The 15,732-nt window shown below is 40.5% G+C and overlaps 2 protein-coding genes across 2 annotated transcripts in view; one reads left to right on the forward strand and one right to left on the reverse strand.

The window, feature by feature from the left end:
* The window catches only part of TRMT13 (tRNA methyltransferase 13 homolog), a 22,639-nt gene extending 16,058 nt beyond the window's left edge, over nucleotides 1-6,581 (forward strand). The window contains exons 10-11 of the mRNA XM_049765848.1: nucleotides 3,761-4,193; nucleotides 6,001-6,581. Of these exons, the coding sequence (XP_049621805.1) occupies nucleotides 3,761-4,193; nucleotides 6,001-6,196 (629 nt within the window). The 3' untranslated portion in view covers nucleotides 6,197-6,581. The remainder of the gene's footprint in view (nucleotides 1-3,760; nucleotides 4,194-6,000) is intronic.
* The window catches only part of LRRC39 (leucine rich repeat containing 39), a 27,643-nt gene continuing 18,357 nt past the window's right edge, over nucleotides 6,447-15,732 (reverse strand). The window contains exons 6-8 of the mRNA XM_049765784.1: nucleotides 14,852-15,004; nucleotides 12,885-13,021; nucleotides 6,447-6,502 (exon numbers count right to left, since the gene is read on the reverse strand). Coding sequence (XP_049621741.1) covers nucleotides 6,447-6,502; nucleotides 12,885-13,021; nucleotides 14,852-15,004 — 346 coding nt within the window. The remainder of the gene's footprint in view (nucleotides 6,503-12,884; nucleotides 13,022-14,851; nucleotides 15,005-15,732) is intronic.

Raw genomic sequence — 15,732 nt, forward strand, 5'->3', positions numbered from 1 at the left:
ACATATTAACATTGAATCAGGGGAATTCTCATCACCAAATTTGCCCTCACTCCACCCCCGTTCCCATCCTGCATCCCATATCTCCCACCCTCACCCCCCGGGCTGCTAGAATAAGTGGTCCCCTCTGTGTCTAGCTTACTACTTAGTGATCATATATCTGGTTGGTCCTGGTACCCTCCCTTATTTCCCCCTCTGTTTGAGAGGCGGAACTAGATATTTTAAGTTATGTGGTTTTGTTTGAAGAAAGAGAAAGCAATAAAGTGGGGTAAAAATCAGATAAGCCAAAAATGGGTGTAGTCCTTCTAGAGGCTCTCAACCTCAGTTTGAGAGAGGACAGGAAAAAAGGAATTGAAATACCACAACAGTACAAAAAGAAATATCAAATAAAATATCCAGTGAGCACTACAGCACTAAAGGCAAGCCCCACTTGATAGTCTCGGTCCTGAAATAAAACCATGCCAGAGTGCAAAAAGAAAGAGAAAGAGAAAATAACATAAAATAAGATTGGGGACATCAATTTCAATATTTACACCAAAACAAAGAAGTCAAAAAAGATAAAAATAAAAAATAAATAAGTAGATAAATTAAAAAAATATTTTGTTCCCCCCCTCCATTTTTTTTTTCTCCTGCATAGGCATAGTAAAAATTGGGGACATTAAAGAGGGAATTCCCTTATAGGCCCCTACTTTTATACTACTTTTTATATATTTGCTCTTTTTGGCAATTTTGAGAGATTGATTAAGAATTTTGTGAACAGGGGCTGGAGAGATAGCATGGAGGTAAGCATTTGCCTTTCATGCAGTAGGTCAGTGGTTCGAATCCCGGCATCCTATATGGTCCCCGAGCCTGCCAGGAACGATTTCTGAGCATAGAGCCAAGAGTAACCCCTGAGCATGCCGGGTGTGACCCAAAAACCAAAAAAAAAAAAAAAAGAATTTTGTGAACAGGGGCCAGAGAGATGGAGGTAGAGCATTTGCCTTGCATGCAGAAGGATGGTGGTTTGAATCCCAGCATCCCATATAGTCCCCCAAACCTTCCAGGAGTGATTTCTGAACGTAGAGCCAGGTATAACCCCTGAATGCTGCCAGGTGTGACCCAAAAACCAAAAAAAAAAAGAATTTTGTGAACAGGAGCCTAAGAAACAATACAGTAGATAAGGAGCTTGCTGTGTAACATAGCCAATTGGGGTTTCATCCCCAGCACCAGCACCACCCCATGTAACCGCCTCCCCAGCACTACCAGGAGTGATCCCTGAGTGTAGACAAATAAAATTATTTTTAATGATTTTTATGGGCTAGAGTGTTCAGTTTGGGCACCTTGTATACAGCCATTTCAGGTTCTATCCTTGGTGTTCCATATTCTCCTGAGCCCACTAGTGGTAATTCCTGAGTGCAGAGCTAGGAGAAACTCCTGAGCACCATTGAGTGAGGCCCAGATACAAACAGAAAAAGTTTTGAGGGGCTGGAAAGATAGCACAGCGGTAAGATGTTTGCCTTGCATGCAGAAGGACGGTGATTTGAATCCCAGCATCCCATATGGTCCCTGAGCCTGCTGGGGGCGATTTCTGAGCGTTAAGCCAGGAGGAACCCCTGAGCACTGCCAGGTGTGACCAAAAAATCAAACAAAAAAAGTTTTGAAATTTATATACAGGGTTATCTTATTATCTTGCATGTGTAGAGCCCTAGCACTGTAAAGAAATGAAATAAAAATCTGTAATTAGGGCTGGAGAGATGGTTCAGTGAGTTGCAGTACATGCTTTGCTCACAGGAGGTCCAGGTATGATCCCCAGTGTATGTTATATCCCCCCTCCCCCCCGCGGCACTACCAGCAGGTATCCCCAACCATTATACCATAGCCCCTGAATACTATCAGATATTACCCAAAAACAAATTAAAGGAGGTGAAGGATTTGTGCACAAATGCCATGTGGTTTATGGAAACCTAATGTTCTGGGGGTTATGTGTCAACCAATAAAAGAAACAGATCATTTAACAAACTTGTATAGATTCTACCCCAGACATTTTTTACTTTTTATTTTTCTTAGGTAAGGCTCTATAGCTTATCTCACCACAAAAGTTTTGTGTATTAACATGTTGGTGAAAAGAAATAAATTAGATTAATAATAATAATATTATATATTAAATATTATATATTAAATATTATATATTAAATATTATATATTAAATATTAAATAAATTAGATTAATAATAATAATATTATAATAATAATCTTAGCATATCTGGTTTTGGGTTTGTTGGTTTGTTGGTTTTGGGTTTGGGGCCATAACCGGTGATGCTCAGGGGTCACTCCTGGCTATGCACTCCTGGGGACCACATGGGACACCAGAGATCGAACCCAGGTCTGTCCTGGGTCAGCCGCGAACAAGGCAAACACCCTATCATTGTGCTATTGCTCCAGCTGGTGTTTTGGGGGTTTTGTTTTTTGTTTTTGCTTTGTTTGGTTTTGGGGTCACACCTGGCAGTGCTCAGGGGTTACTCCTGGCTCTGTGCTCAGAAATTACTCCAGGCAAGCTTTGGAGACCATATGGAATACCAGGGATAAAACCTGGGTTGGCCACTTGCAAGACAAATACCCTACCCACTGTGCTATTGCTCTGGCCCTCATCTTAGCACTTCTTTTGTTTGTTTGTGGGTCACACCCAGCAGCGCTCAGGGGTTACTCCTGGCTCTGCACTCAGAAATCACTCCTGGCAGGCTCGGGCGACCATATGGGATGCCAGGATTCAAACCACCGTCCTTCTGTATGCAAGGCAAATGCCTTACCTCCATGCTATCTCTCCGGCCCCCAATTTTATTTATTCATTTTTTTTTAGCCAGCTAGTCTTTATTCTGACAAATGATAGAATTGAAGATAAACAACAGTTGATGGAATTACTGACAACTAAACAAGTTCTGCAAATAAACTAATGATATATATTATATAGTAGCAAATAAAATCCATTGAAAAGTTGTAATATACTTTAAAATTTAAAATGAGGGAAAGAATGAAAAGTAATGATGGAACGAAAAGTAATGATGGTATCTATTAGAGTGGCTGTAAAACTTTCTTTTGATATTAATAGTGGTTATAAGCAAGAAAACTAGATATTTTCAAAGCTTCTTTGTTGGAAGTGATAATTGGGGAACCTTGAAACTGGCCCAGTTTTCTTAAATGTAAATAGAGGTAAACAGACTTTGTTTTATACAGTCAATCTCAATTGGAGCAGGAGAAATAAAAGCCAGTTCTGGTCATTCATCTAAATTCGAATAACTTTTGCAAATGGTACATTTTATACCTCATACAATTTAGTAGGAAGTCGATTTTATGCAGAATAAAATACTAGAGAAATTTAGATAGTAATAGAAAGAAAGAAGATGTCAGCAAAGTTGGTGATTCATCAAAGAATTACTAAAAGTTTAAAGCTAGGTAAGATTGGGGGCTGTGTTTTGTTTAGCTCTTGGTTTTTAAACATACTGCTTGATAAACGTAGAAAGTATTTATTTATTTATTTTTATTTATTTATTTTTTTTTTTTTTTGGTTTTTGGGCCACACCCGGTAACGCTCAGGGGTTACTCCTGGCTATGTGCTCAGAAGTTGCTCCTGGCTTGGGGGACCATATGGGACGCCGGGGGATCGAACTGTGGTCCGTCCAAGGCTAGCGCAGGCAAGGCAGGCACCTTACCTCTAGCGCCACTGCCCAGCCCGAAAGTATTTATTTTTTAAAGATGATGTGGTGGGGGCCACATAATTGTGTTTGCAGATCTTTCTTTACGATGTTTGGTCGAGACCTATGCTGCCAGTTGTGTCGAAAGAAATGAAGAACCTTTAGCCAAACGCATCAAGAATGATAAAACAGAAAAAGAAACGAACACTGTGGCCAAGGTAGCAAGTGAAAATGCTGTCCCAGCGAAGTGGACTCCTGTGGCTGGCATTGTCATTGCACTGTGTTGTCACCACAGGTGTGAATGGAGGCATTATGTGGGCAAAGAATATTTCAAGACTTTAGGCCTTGGAGCATTGGAATTCCACTATTTCCAGCGAATGAGTAGTTGGGCAACTTGTGGCTTGCGGAAGACATCGTTGGAAGCCTCAAACATGATCAAGAGGAGAAAAGAGTGTCAAAATGTGGATAGTGAAGAGCATGATGACGAGGGAGACAGAAACACAGAGGACAGTGCTGAGAGTGCTCCTGGGTAAGTGACTGCCTTGAATTGCACACAAGACATCGGGGCAGAAATATTTTAATACTATTCTAATATCTTTTTTTGGGTGGGTTGGTTTTTGGGGACCACACCCGGCAGTGCTCAGAAATTGCTCCTGGCAGGCTCAGTGGGCCATATGAGATGCCAGGAATCGAACCCAGGTCTGTCCTGGATCAGCTGCACATAAGGCAAACGCCCTACTGCTGTGCTATCACTTCAGCCCTACTATTCTAATTTCTGTTTATAAAAATATTATCAAGCATTTATGAAAATATATTTTGACATCTAATTTTATTTATATATTTATTTATTTTGGTTTTTGGGCCACACCCAGTGACGCTCAGGGGTTACTCCTGGCTATGCGCTCAGAAGTTGCACCTGGCTTGGGGAACCATATGGGACGCCGGGGGATCGAACCGCGGTCCGTCCAAGGCTAGCACAGGCAAGGCAGGCACCTTACCTCTAGCGCCACCACCCGGCCCCAACATCTAATTTTAGAATAAGTTAAATATACACTTTTTTTTCAGGGGGAGGGGGGTTTGGGCCACACCAGTGATGTTCAGAGGTTATTCTTGCTATGCGCTCCTGGCTTGGGCATGAGCAAGGCAAGATACCTTACCTCTTACGCCACCACTCCAGCCCCAGATATACACATTTTTTTTATTGTTGTCATAAATGTATCTTGGAAGCTGAGTATAACACCTAATATAGTAAGGCAACTTATCAATAATTTCTTTTTCTTTTTGGTTTTTGGGTCACACCTGGCAGGCTCGGGGACCATATGGGATGCTGGGATTCGAACCACCAACCTTCTGCATGCAAGGCAAATGCCTTACCTCCATGCTATCTCTCCAGTCCCAAAACTTATCAATAAATAGAAATGACAGGGGCTGGAGAGATAGCTCAGTGATAGAGCATTTGCCTTACATGCGGCCAACCCAGGATAGAGTTGGGTTTATTCCCGTCATCCCATATGGTCCCCTTAGCCTGCTAGGAGCAATTTCTGAGCATGGAGCCAGGAGTAACCCTGAGTACCGCCAAGTATAGCCCAGAAACATAAATAAATAAATAAATAAATAAATAAATAAATAAATAAATAAATAAGTAGAAATGGCAAATATAAACTTTTACAAAAATTTGCCGTTTTTACTTTTAATTATATTTTTAATATTAAAAATTACACATATGATTTTGGTTGGTTGGTTGGTTTTTGGGTCATACCCAGTAGTGCTCAGGGCTTACTCCTGGCTCTATGCTCAGAAATTGCTCCTGGCAGGCTAATTGGTCTTACAGGACCAAATGGGATGCCGAGATTTGAACCACCAACCTTCTTCTGCATGCAAAGCAAATGCCTTACTTCCATGCTATTTCTCTGGCCCCACACATGTATGTTTAATGACTCATAAATCTTACTTGATTTTAACAAATCTGAAATTTATAAAGTACATTTTACTTATGTTTCATATTTTATGTTTATGTTTGTCAATGGCATCATTTCATTTTTTTTTTTTTTTTTTTTTTTTTTTTTGGTTTTTGGGCCACACCCGTTTGACGCTCAGGGGTTACTCCTGGCTATGTGCTCAGAAATCGCCCCTGGCTTGGGTGGACCATATGGGACGCCGGGGGATCGAACCGAGGTCCTTCCTTGGCTAGCGCTTGCAAGGCAGACACCTTACCTCCAGCGCCACCTACCCGGCCCCATCATTTCATTTTTTTAATATAAATCTTTAAGCACCATGATTACAAGCATGTTTGTAGCTGGGTTTAACAATGTTTTTATGTGCTTATTTTCATTTAGGTATCTTACTGTTGAAGAAAAGAAGAAAATAGGACACCTCTGTAAATTGCTGATTGACCAAGGCCGAATTGAGTATTTGCAACAGAAAGGATTCAATCCTGCTCTCCAGTATTATACAGATCCTGTGGTGTCTTTGGAAAATGTATTGTTGACTGCTTTACCAGTTCACTCTTCATCACCAGAGACAGTTATTTAATGGAACAGAAATTTTGAACAATACCTGTCTTCCACCCAAAGAAAAAGACATTTTACATTGTATTTTTATTATATTTTTATATTCATGAAAATATAATTTAAATAGCAGATAACAAACTTTTAAGAAATGTATGGCTTCAATAAATTTTAGTGGTAGCTTTGATATATTTTTTTTACTTTAAAATTGCAAACGTTGGAGAATTTACCAAATTCCCAAAGTATTTCTCATCAGCAGGATATCTTGAATAATATTATCCTTCAGTATTTATAGAGTTTGGTAAAGTGGTAGGACTGTTGATTTGGTTATCTGAAACACACAACATGTCAACATGTAACTAGAATAGTAGTTTTTTATTTGCCTTATTTTTGGAAACCCATTTTTTTTTTCGTTTAATACATAATTTCTAAAATTCAAGACATACTGGTAACTATCAGGGCTTTTTTTAGCTTTGATTGATTGGTTGGTTGGTTGGTTGGTTTTGGGGCCACACCCAGTGATGCTCAGGGATTACTACTGGGTCTTCACTCAGAAATCACCCCTGGGAGAATAGGGAACCATATGTGATGCCCACGTAGGCCACATGCAAGACTAAAGCTCTACCGCAGTGCTTTCTCTCTGGCCCCTAACTATTAGTTGTTAATTCCTAACAAAAGTCATACTGATGAATTGGCTTATGTGTGGATTTTGTTATACCTTTTTTTTGTTTGTTTGTTTGTTTTTTTGTTTTTGTTTTTGGGTCACACCCTGCCCGGCTCAGGGGTTACTCCTGGCTCTACGCTCAGAAATCACTCCTGGCAGGCTTGGGGGACCATATGGGAAGCCTGGATTTGTACCACCGTCCTTCTGCGTCTAAGGCAAACACCCTACCGCTATGCTATCTCTCCAGTCCCTTATATTCTTACCTGCTTATCTAAAAGCAGAATTATAATATTTTAACCTAATACAAATAAATTTGAGATGTGCAAGATCAAATAATTCACCTTCAGATTTTCAATCATTCATATGTTACCAGCATTTGTCTAGGACAAATGACAAAAGCAAGTTGTTTTCAAAGCTAAAAATACAATTTTACTTCTCTTTTTTGGGGGGAGAGGGGTCACACCCGGCAGTACTCAGGGGTTACTCCTGTCTCTACACTCAGAAATAGCTCCTGGCATGCTCAAGGGACCATATGGGATGCCGGGATTCGAACCACAGACCTTCTGCATGCAAGGCAAACACAATACCTTCATGCTATCTCTCCAGCCCCTACTTTACTTTTTTAAATTGTTTATTTAGCTAGAACTTTCTAAGAAATACTTATGACTAATTTGCAAATTATATTGAAATTTACAAACAATTTCTAGTTAATTAGATCGGTCTTACAACTTATCTTTTACATATATATGCATAATATAGACATGTAAAAGTACATAATATATAGTTACATTTTTCTTAAAACTTTATTGATTGATTGTTTTTTTTGGGTCACACCCAGCGGTGCTCAGGGGTTACTTCTGGCTCTGTACTCAGAAATCCCCTCTGGCAGGCTGGGGAACCATATGGGATGCTAGATTCCTTCTGGGTTGGCCACATGCAAGGCAAACGCCCCACCGCTGTGCCATCTCTCTGACCCATATAGTTACATTTTTGCCTGCTTAGGAAAATAATTGGAAATCAAATAAAAATTAGTAAAACCAAATCCTATCTTTAGGCCTCATTTAAATATTAAGTTGCTATGCTTAAGCAAATAGTAAGCCAAAGAAATGGTAAGACTTTGGAGGAAGGAAGCCATTCCCAAGCACTGTTCAAGGAACCTAGAGGCTACTCCAAGCAACACTTGGTCAACCAGGCCAGCAGTTCAGTGCTAGAACCTGTGGTGCCAGCAATTGCCCAAACCAGCCAGGCAGTGCTTGGAGCCTACTGGCTATACCCAGCAATGTTTTGCAATGCCAGGGATCCAGCCAGGCTCTAGGCATGTAATAACTTTATCATCTGTCTTACAATACATGATAATAACTATTATCTCCCAGCCCCAGGACTGTTCTTTCCACATCTTATTCTTGATTGATTTATTTGCAAAAATTATATTACTTTGGTACGTTAGCCCAGATAAAAGATTCAGAACTGGACCAAAGAGATAGTACAGCATGTAAGGTGCTTGTCTTGCACATGACTATCTGGGTTCTATCTCCAGTACTACATATAGCCCTTATGACCTGCCAGGAGTGATTCCTGAGCACTGGTAAGCATAGACCAGCAGAATACTGACACCAATGCTTGTGGCCTAGACAAACCAAGTTCCAGAATAACCAATTTTAGGCTATTCTTAGCTAATTTTTTTTTTTTTTTGGTTTTGGGGTCACACCGGCAGCTCTCAAGGGTTTCTCCTGGCTCGACACTCAGAAATTGCTCCTGGCAGGCTTGGGGGACCATATGGGATGCCAGGATTCGAACCACCGTACTTCCGCATGCAAGGCAAATAAATACCTTACCTCCATGCTATCTCTCCGGCCCCCTAATTTTTCATCCTATAGATCTATGCTTCTGTGGATTGTACATTAGAAGCCTAGCCCATTTTTTAATTTCTGATCTTTCTAGTTTAATTTTACATGTTTTCTAAAACCATGTGTGTTCAGATTTCAGCTATTTGACCTTGAGTAGTAAATCTCTTTGTGTCTTTTCTTCTTTTTCCCCCTGTTTTCTTTTTTCTTAATTTCTTCTTAAAATAGGCATGATGGTTATGATTATGATACTTTAGATGTGTTGTAAAGATGAGATGAAAAAGCACTATAAATAATGACTTACTCATAATAATAACTCATGTATCTGTTTTCATAATAGGAAGTCAATATTTGTTGTGTAAGCTATAGACTTTTTTTTTGGTTCTAAATTATAGGTTAAAAGCTAAGGTGATTGATTTTTTTGTGTAAGTTGTTCATATCTCCCAGTCAAAGGGACAATTAAATGGGGGTCCAAGTGATAGCACAATAGGTATGTTATTTGCCTTGCACGAGACAAACCCAGGTTCTATCCGCAGTATCCAATATGGTCCCCAAGCCTGCCAGGAGTGATTTCTGAGTGCAGAGCCAGGAGTAACCCCTGAGTGAGGATCATGTAATAGCTGATTCGCTGGGCCTGGTAATGTAATTATTTTTCTTTGACAATGCTAATTTTTATTTATACAAATTGCATCATTCAAAAATTTGTACCCCAAAATAAAAGGTCTTCTATAACAGGCAAAAATTCAGTTGTATTTTATTAACTTTACATATACAAGATTATACTGATATAGTCTATCAATTACTTAGCTGACAAAGATGGCCCATTTAATGACTGCTTTTGACCTTAGCAAATTGCCTCTTGAACTTCACACTCATCTGCATGACTACTTCATTTTTCATAAGTCAGGTATTAATCCAATTTACTGTGCTACAACTGAATCTTGCCTGCATTTATCACCAGATCTCTGCCTGCTAAACTAACTTCTATATTTCACTTCCTAATCCCAGCTTCACCAGCCATTCAGTTGCTCTAACCCAGAGGTGCCAAATGTATTTGGCCTATTCATCCTTTTCAGTAGGAAGTAGGAGAGGAATATTGGTACATTCAACACATTGCTGGAAAACTACCTTCTTTAAGCAAAGGAATGAGGGAATTCCTTTGCCTACTTTGCTACTTCTGCCTATGGGTCTGATCCATCCAGTATAGCCAGTGGCTCGTACCACCCACTTCAGGAAGCAACTGTTGTGACAAGACACATTTCATCCTCGCCTCTCTTTTCTCATCTTCATTCATTCATTAATCTATCATCTAGTTTATGATTTTACCTACTTCTTTTCAAATTTGGCTGCAAACTTATAATTTTTCCTTGTTTTCTAGTCTTTCTATTGCTACAATAGAGATAGTCATATAATATATAAAACACATAACAGATAATATATAATTTTATATTATATATATAATATAGATAATATAAACATAAATAATGTAGTATTGCTACAATATAGATAATCACCTTTTCTTTTTTATTTTAAACTTTATTTATTGGCTTGGGGGCCACACACAACAGTGCTCAGGAGTTACTCCTGGCTCTGCACTAAAAAATTGCCCCTGGCAGACTGGGGGACCATATGGGATGCCAAGAATTGAACTGGGCCCCTTCCTGGTCGACTACCCTAGTGTTATCCTATCTCTCTGGTTCCTTAATTACTATTTCTTAAACACTTGTCTGCTATTGGATATTGGGAAGAATTATTTCAACTGTGGGGGCCAGGGAGGCAGCTCAAACTGTTTGAGTAGGGGTGAGGTACAAAAATAAAATATATATAAACAACAGTGGGAGTAAAGCCATAGCAATTGTATATAGCATGTAGGGCATTTACCTTGCATGCCACTGACTCAGGTTTAATTCCTAACATCTCAAATGGTCCACAGTGCACCATTACTAGTAATTCCTAAATAAAGAGCCAGGAGTAACCCTTGAGCATTGCCAGATGTGGAAAAAAAAAAATTAACCAGTTGGTAGTGCTTCAATGCAGGAGGCCTGGGTTTAACCCCCAGTATTGCCAATCCCCACAGCACCACCAGGAACATCCTTTCAGTAGTGAGTAGGAAATAACCCCCACACACACAAATTGCCACATATGATTCAATTCACCTTGCCAAAAACACTACAAAAATTTTGCATTTGGCAAAACTTGTTTTTTCAGACTACTTATTCCTCAAAGAAACTAAAGATACAACTAAAATCTACCTTAATTTAAAATGACATTTTAGTAAACTACAAAACCACAAATTCCAACATTATGTTATTGTTTCTTTTTTTTTTCTTTTTGGTTTTCGGTTTTGGGGTCACACTTGGAAGCCCTCAAAAAGTGCCCCTGGCAGGCACGAGAGACCATATGGAATGCTGGAATTCGAACCACCATCCTTCTGCATGCAAGGCAAACACCCTACCTCCATGCTATCTCTCCGGCCCCTGTTATTTCTTTTAACTAATATTTGTTTTTAACAAAGAATCATGTTCTCGGTCCTCTTAATTTTTGATTGAAGTTAAAGGCTTTCCTTCTTTATTTAAAAAAGTGGTTTGAAAAATTAAAAAAGAAAAAGTGGTTTGAGGGGTCAGAGCAATAAGATAGTGGGTAAAACTGTTTACCTTGCAAGCAGCTGACCCAGGTTTGGTTCCCCAGCATCCCTATTGATCCCCCAAGGCTGCCAGGAATGATTTCTGAGCACTGAGCCTGAAATAAAACCCCTGAGCGCCTCTGGATATAGGGGGGAAAAAAGTGATGGGACAGTGACTAAGGTACATGCATTGCACACAACCAGACTGGGTTCAATCCCTGGCATCCCATATGGTCTCCCAGGCACTACCAGGAGCCATTCTGAGAAAAGAGCCAGGGGTAATCCCAGAGCATCTCCAGGTGTAGTCAAAAATTTTTTCAAATTTTTCAAATAGCTTAATTCTTTATTATCAGACACTAATTATGTTCCTTAATATTTATTTCTAGGTCAAAGCAGTTAGCAAAAAATAAAAATTAATAGAAAAGTAGTGTTTACAAAAATACAAATATATTTTAAAAAACTGGGAGAGGTTTTGGAGAGATAGCATGGAGGTAGGTCATTTGCCTTGCATGCAGAAGGATGGTGGTTCAAATCCAGGCATCCCATATGGTCCCCCAAGCCTGCCAGGAGCAATTTCTGAGTGCAGAGCCAGGAGTAACCCCTGAGCGCTGCTGGGTGTGACCCAAAAAAACTGGGAGAATGAGGGCTAGAGCGATAGGACAGCAGTAAGGCATTTACCTTGCATGCGGCCAACACAGGACGGACCCCAGTTTCAATCCCAGAATCCCATATGGTCCCCCACACCTGCCAGGTGTGGCTCAAAAACCAACCAAACAAACAAATAAACAAAAAACCTGAGAATGGGAATGAAACTTTGTGTTCCAAATCTTTTACCAAAAGAGTTTATATTCAAGGCTAGGAATGTTGTTCATTGGTAGAATGTATCTCTCACATATATGATACCCCGAGTTTGATCCCAGATCACTATCCAAACCCAAGAAAATGTATTTCTCTACTTCACTTTGTTTTTATTTGTTTGTTTGGGTTTTTTTTTTTTGTTGTTGTTTTTGGGCCACACCCGGCGGTGCTCAGGGGTTTCTCCTGACTCTCTGCTCAGAAATAGCTCCTGGCAGGCACGGGGAACCATATGGGACACCGGGATTCGAACCAACAACCTTTGGTCCTGGATCGCTGCTTGCAAGGTAAACACCGCTGTGCTATCTCTCCGACCCCTCTACTTCACTTTGAAAGACTGAATAATCTACATTCTCTAGACTTTCTCAAAATTGTGGCTGAATTTACATTTCAGTTTTCCCTCCCATAATATCCTAAGAGACCAAAATTTGACAGAAAATGTTACAATGGGTAACTTTATAAAGAAGTTAATATGTACATTTACACATTTTTTATTAAAAAGAAGTTAGCCTGGGGCCGGGCGGTGGCGCTAGAGGTAAGGTGCCTGCCTTGCCTGTGCTAGCCTTGGACGGACTGGACCGTGGTTCAATCCCCCGGCGTCCCATATGGTCCCCCAAGCCAGGAGCAACTTCTGAGCGCATAGCCAGGAGTAACCCCTGAGCGTCAACGGGTGTGGCCCAAAAACCAAAAAAAAAAAAAAAAGTTAGCCTTTATCATACAAATGTACCTGCTTTTCTTCGTGATTCCTGTATATATGTGTTCATAAACCGAAGTCCATATAATTCCTGCTCCTCTTCATCTGCGTTTTCACTGGGAGGAAGGATTACTTCCAGTTTCAGTGGGTTGTCTCTGAAGTTGACAAACCTAGCATTTCACAAGAAAAACAGTATTTATGTGTTTTATGTGTTTTGGGTTTTTGTTTTTGGCTTTGGTTTTTGGGCCACACGTGATGACACTCCTAGCTCTGCGCTCAGAAACTACTCCTGGCTTGGGGGACCATATGGAATGCTGGAGGATTGAACTGTGGTCTGTCCTGGGTCAGCTGAATTAAAGGCAAATGCCCTACCGCTGTGCCACCGCTCTGGCCCCTTTTGGGGTTGTTTTGTTTTGTTTTGCTTGGCACCATGTCTGGTGTTGCTCAGAGGTTACTCCTCACTCTGCATTCAGGAGTCACTCCTGGTGGTGCCCAGGGGACTATATAGGATGCCAAAAATCAAACCCAGGTCATCTTAGTGTAAGGCAAAAGCCCCAACTGTTTTACTATCTCTTCAGACCCTTGAACAGCCTTTTTAAAGGTTCCACAGACGTTCACACGTACTTCCTAGAGAAAGATCAAATGATCATCTAAATTACTCTTTTCAAATTGGTTACAATAGGGGCTGGGCGGTGGCGCTAGAGGTAAGGTGCCTGCCTTGCCTGCGCTAGCCTTGGACGGACCGCGGTTCGATTCCGATTCCCCGGCGACCCATATGGTCCCCCAAGCCAGGAGCAACCTCTGAGCGCATTGCCAGGAGTAACCCCTGAGCATTATCGGGTGTGGCCCAAAAACAACAACAACAAAAAAAAAAATTGGTTACAATAACTGAGCAAGCATCATGAATGAGATATGCTCTATCCCAAGAATCTTCCCCAAGTTTCTTTTCTAGATGAAGAGAATAGCTTTAGTCAAACTCATTTTCAAAGCAACTATCAGGTCATAGTATAATATTAAATATGCTATATTTTAATATCCTAAAGTTTAAAGTATTTCATACAATTAAAGTTTCTATGGTTTTTTGAGTTTTTTGTTTTGTTTTGTTTTTGTTTTTTTGGGCCATACCCAGTGATGCTCAGTGGCTACTCCTGGCTATGCACTCAGAAATTGCTTCTGGCTCAGGGGACCATATGGGATGCCAGGGGATCGAACTACTGTTCATCTTAGGTCAGCTGCATGCAAGGCAAATGCCCTACCACTGCACCACCATTCTGGCCCCAGTTTCTGTTTATTTTATAAACTTGTATTTATTTTTTCACAGTGCTCATTAGTTACTGAACAAGAGAAGGAACAAATTATTGTGTTGTGTTAGTTGTAAAGTTTTATGTGAATCTTATGTTCACTACCAGGAAAAAATTTTTGGAAGATATATGGGGGATGTGATAGTAATTTAGTAAAAAGATTCTTAATGGAGCCAGAAAGATAGCATGGAGGTAGGTCATTTGCCTTGCATGTAGAAGGACAGTGGTTCGAATTCCAGCATCCCATATGGTCCCCCAAGCCTGCCAGGAGCGATTTCTGAGCTTAGAGCCAGGAGTACCCTGCGGTACTCCAGTACTCCTGGCTCTGCACTCAAGAATCACTCTTGGTGGGGCCAGAGTGATAACACAACAGTAGGGCGTTTGCCTACATGAAGCCAACCAGAATAGATCCAGGTTTGATTCCCCAGCATCCCACATGGTCCCCCAAGCTTTCCAAGGTGATTACTAAATGCAGAGCCAGGAGTAACCCGAGTGTCCAAGGGTTTGGCCCAAAAACCAAAAAAAAAAAAAAAAAAAAAAAAAAGGAATCACTCTTGGCATGCTCGAGGGACCATGTAAGATGCTGGGGATTAAACCAGGTTGACTGTGTGCAAAACTTACCCACTGTACTTTGCTCTGATCGTACCTACAGTTGTTTTTTTTTTTTTTTTTTTTTTTTTTTTTTTTTTTTTTTTTTACCTCAGGTTGGTCATCTCTTCCATAAACTCTGGAATATCTTGTAGTTTATTGTTGGTGAGTACAAGAGTACTCAGATTTTTCATATTGTTCATGGTTCCTGGCAAACATGTTATTTCATTTCTTTGCAGCCATAATGTATGTAGATTTTGCATTCTGAAAAATTAAAAGAAATGTCTATGACTAATCATAGAAAATATGAAAACTCTTGGTTTTTTTTTGTCTTTTGTTTGTTTGTTTGTTTTTTGGTTTTTGGATTTTGGGCCACACCCGGCTTTGCTCAGGGGTTATCCTGGCTGTCTGCTCAGAAATAGCTCCTGGCAGGCACGGGGGACCATATGGGACACCGGGATTTGAACCAACCACCTTGTTTTTGTTAACATCAGAACATTAATTAGTATTGTGGGTAGAAAGTTTGGCTTGCATGGTTGATTAGAGTTTGATCCCCAGCATCCCATATTGTCCCCCAAGCTAGCTAGGAAGAATCCCTGAGCACAGAGCTAGGAGTAAGCCCTCAAAACACCTAGGTATGGCCAATAAAAGGACCCAAAAAAATCAAGATGTAGAGCACATGCCTACCATATGTGTAATCCTGAATTCAGTTTCCACACTGTATGTACCACTGGACTCTAGACTCTTGTAGGTGCAATACTGGTAGCCCCTAAATACCACAGGGCCTCAGCACCACACTATTAGAACAAGTACTGCTGGAAGTGATCCCTAATTATTTTTTAAGATAGCAAAATGTGGGGCCGGAGCAGTGGCTCAGCGGTAGAGCATTTGCCTTGCACGTGGCTGGCCTAGAACAGATGGGCCCAGGTTTGATCACTGGTGTCCCATATGGTCCCCCAAGCCAGGAGCGATTTCTTAGTGCATAGCCAGGA

The sequence above is a fragment of the Suncus etruscus genome, chromosome 19 (assembly GCF_024139225.1).
Source record: "Suncus etruscus isolate mSunEtr1 chromosome 19, mSunEtr1.pri.cur, whole genome shotgun sequence".
In the NCBI taxonomy this organism is placed as follows: domain Eukaryota; kingdom Metazoa; phylum Chordata; class Mammalia; order Eulipotyphla; family Soricidae; genus Suncus; species Suncus etruscus.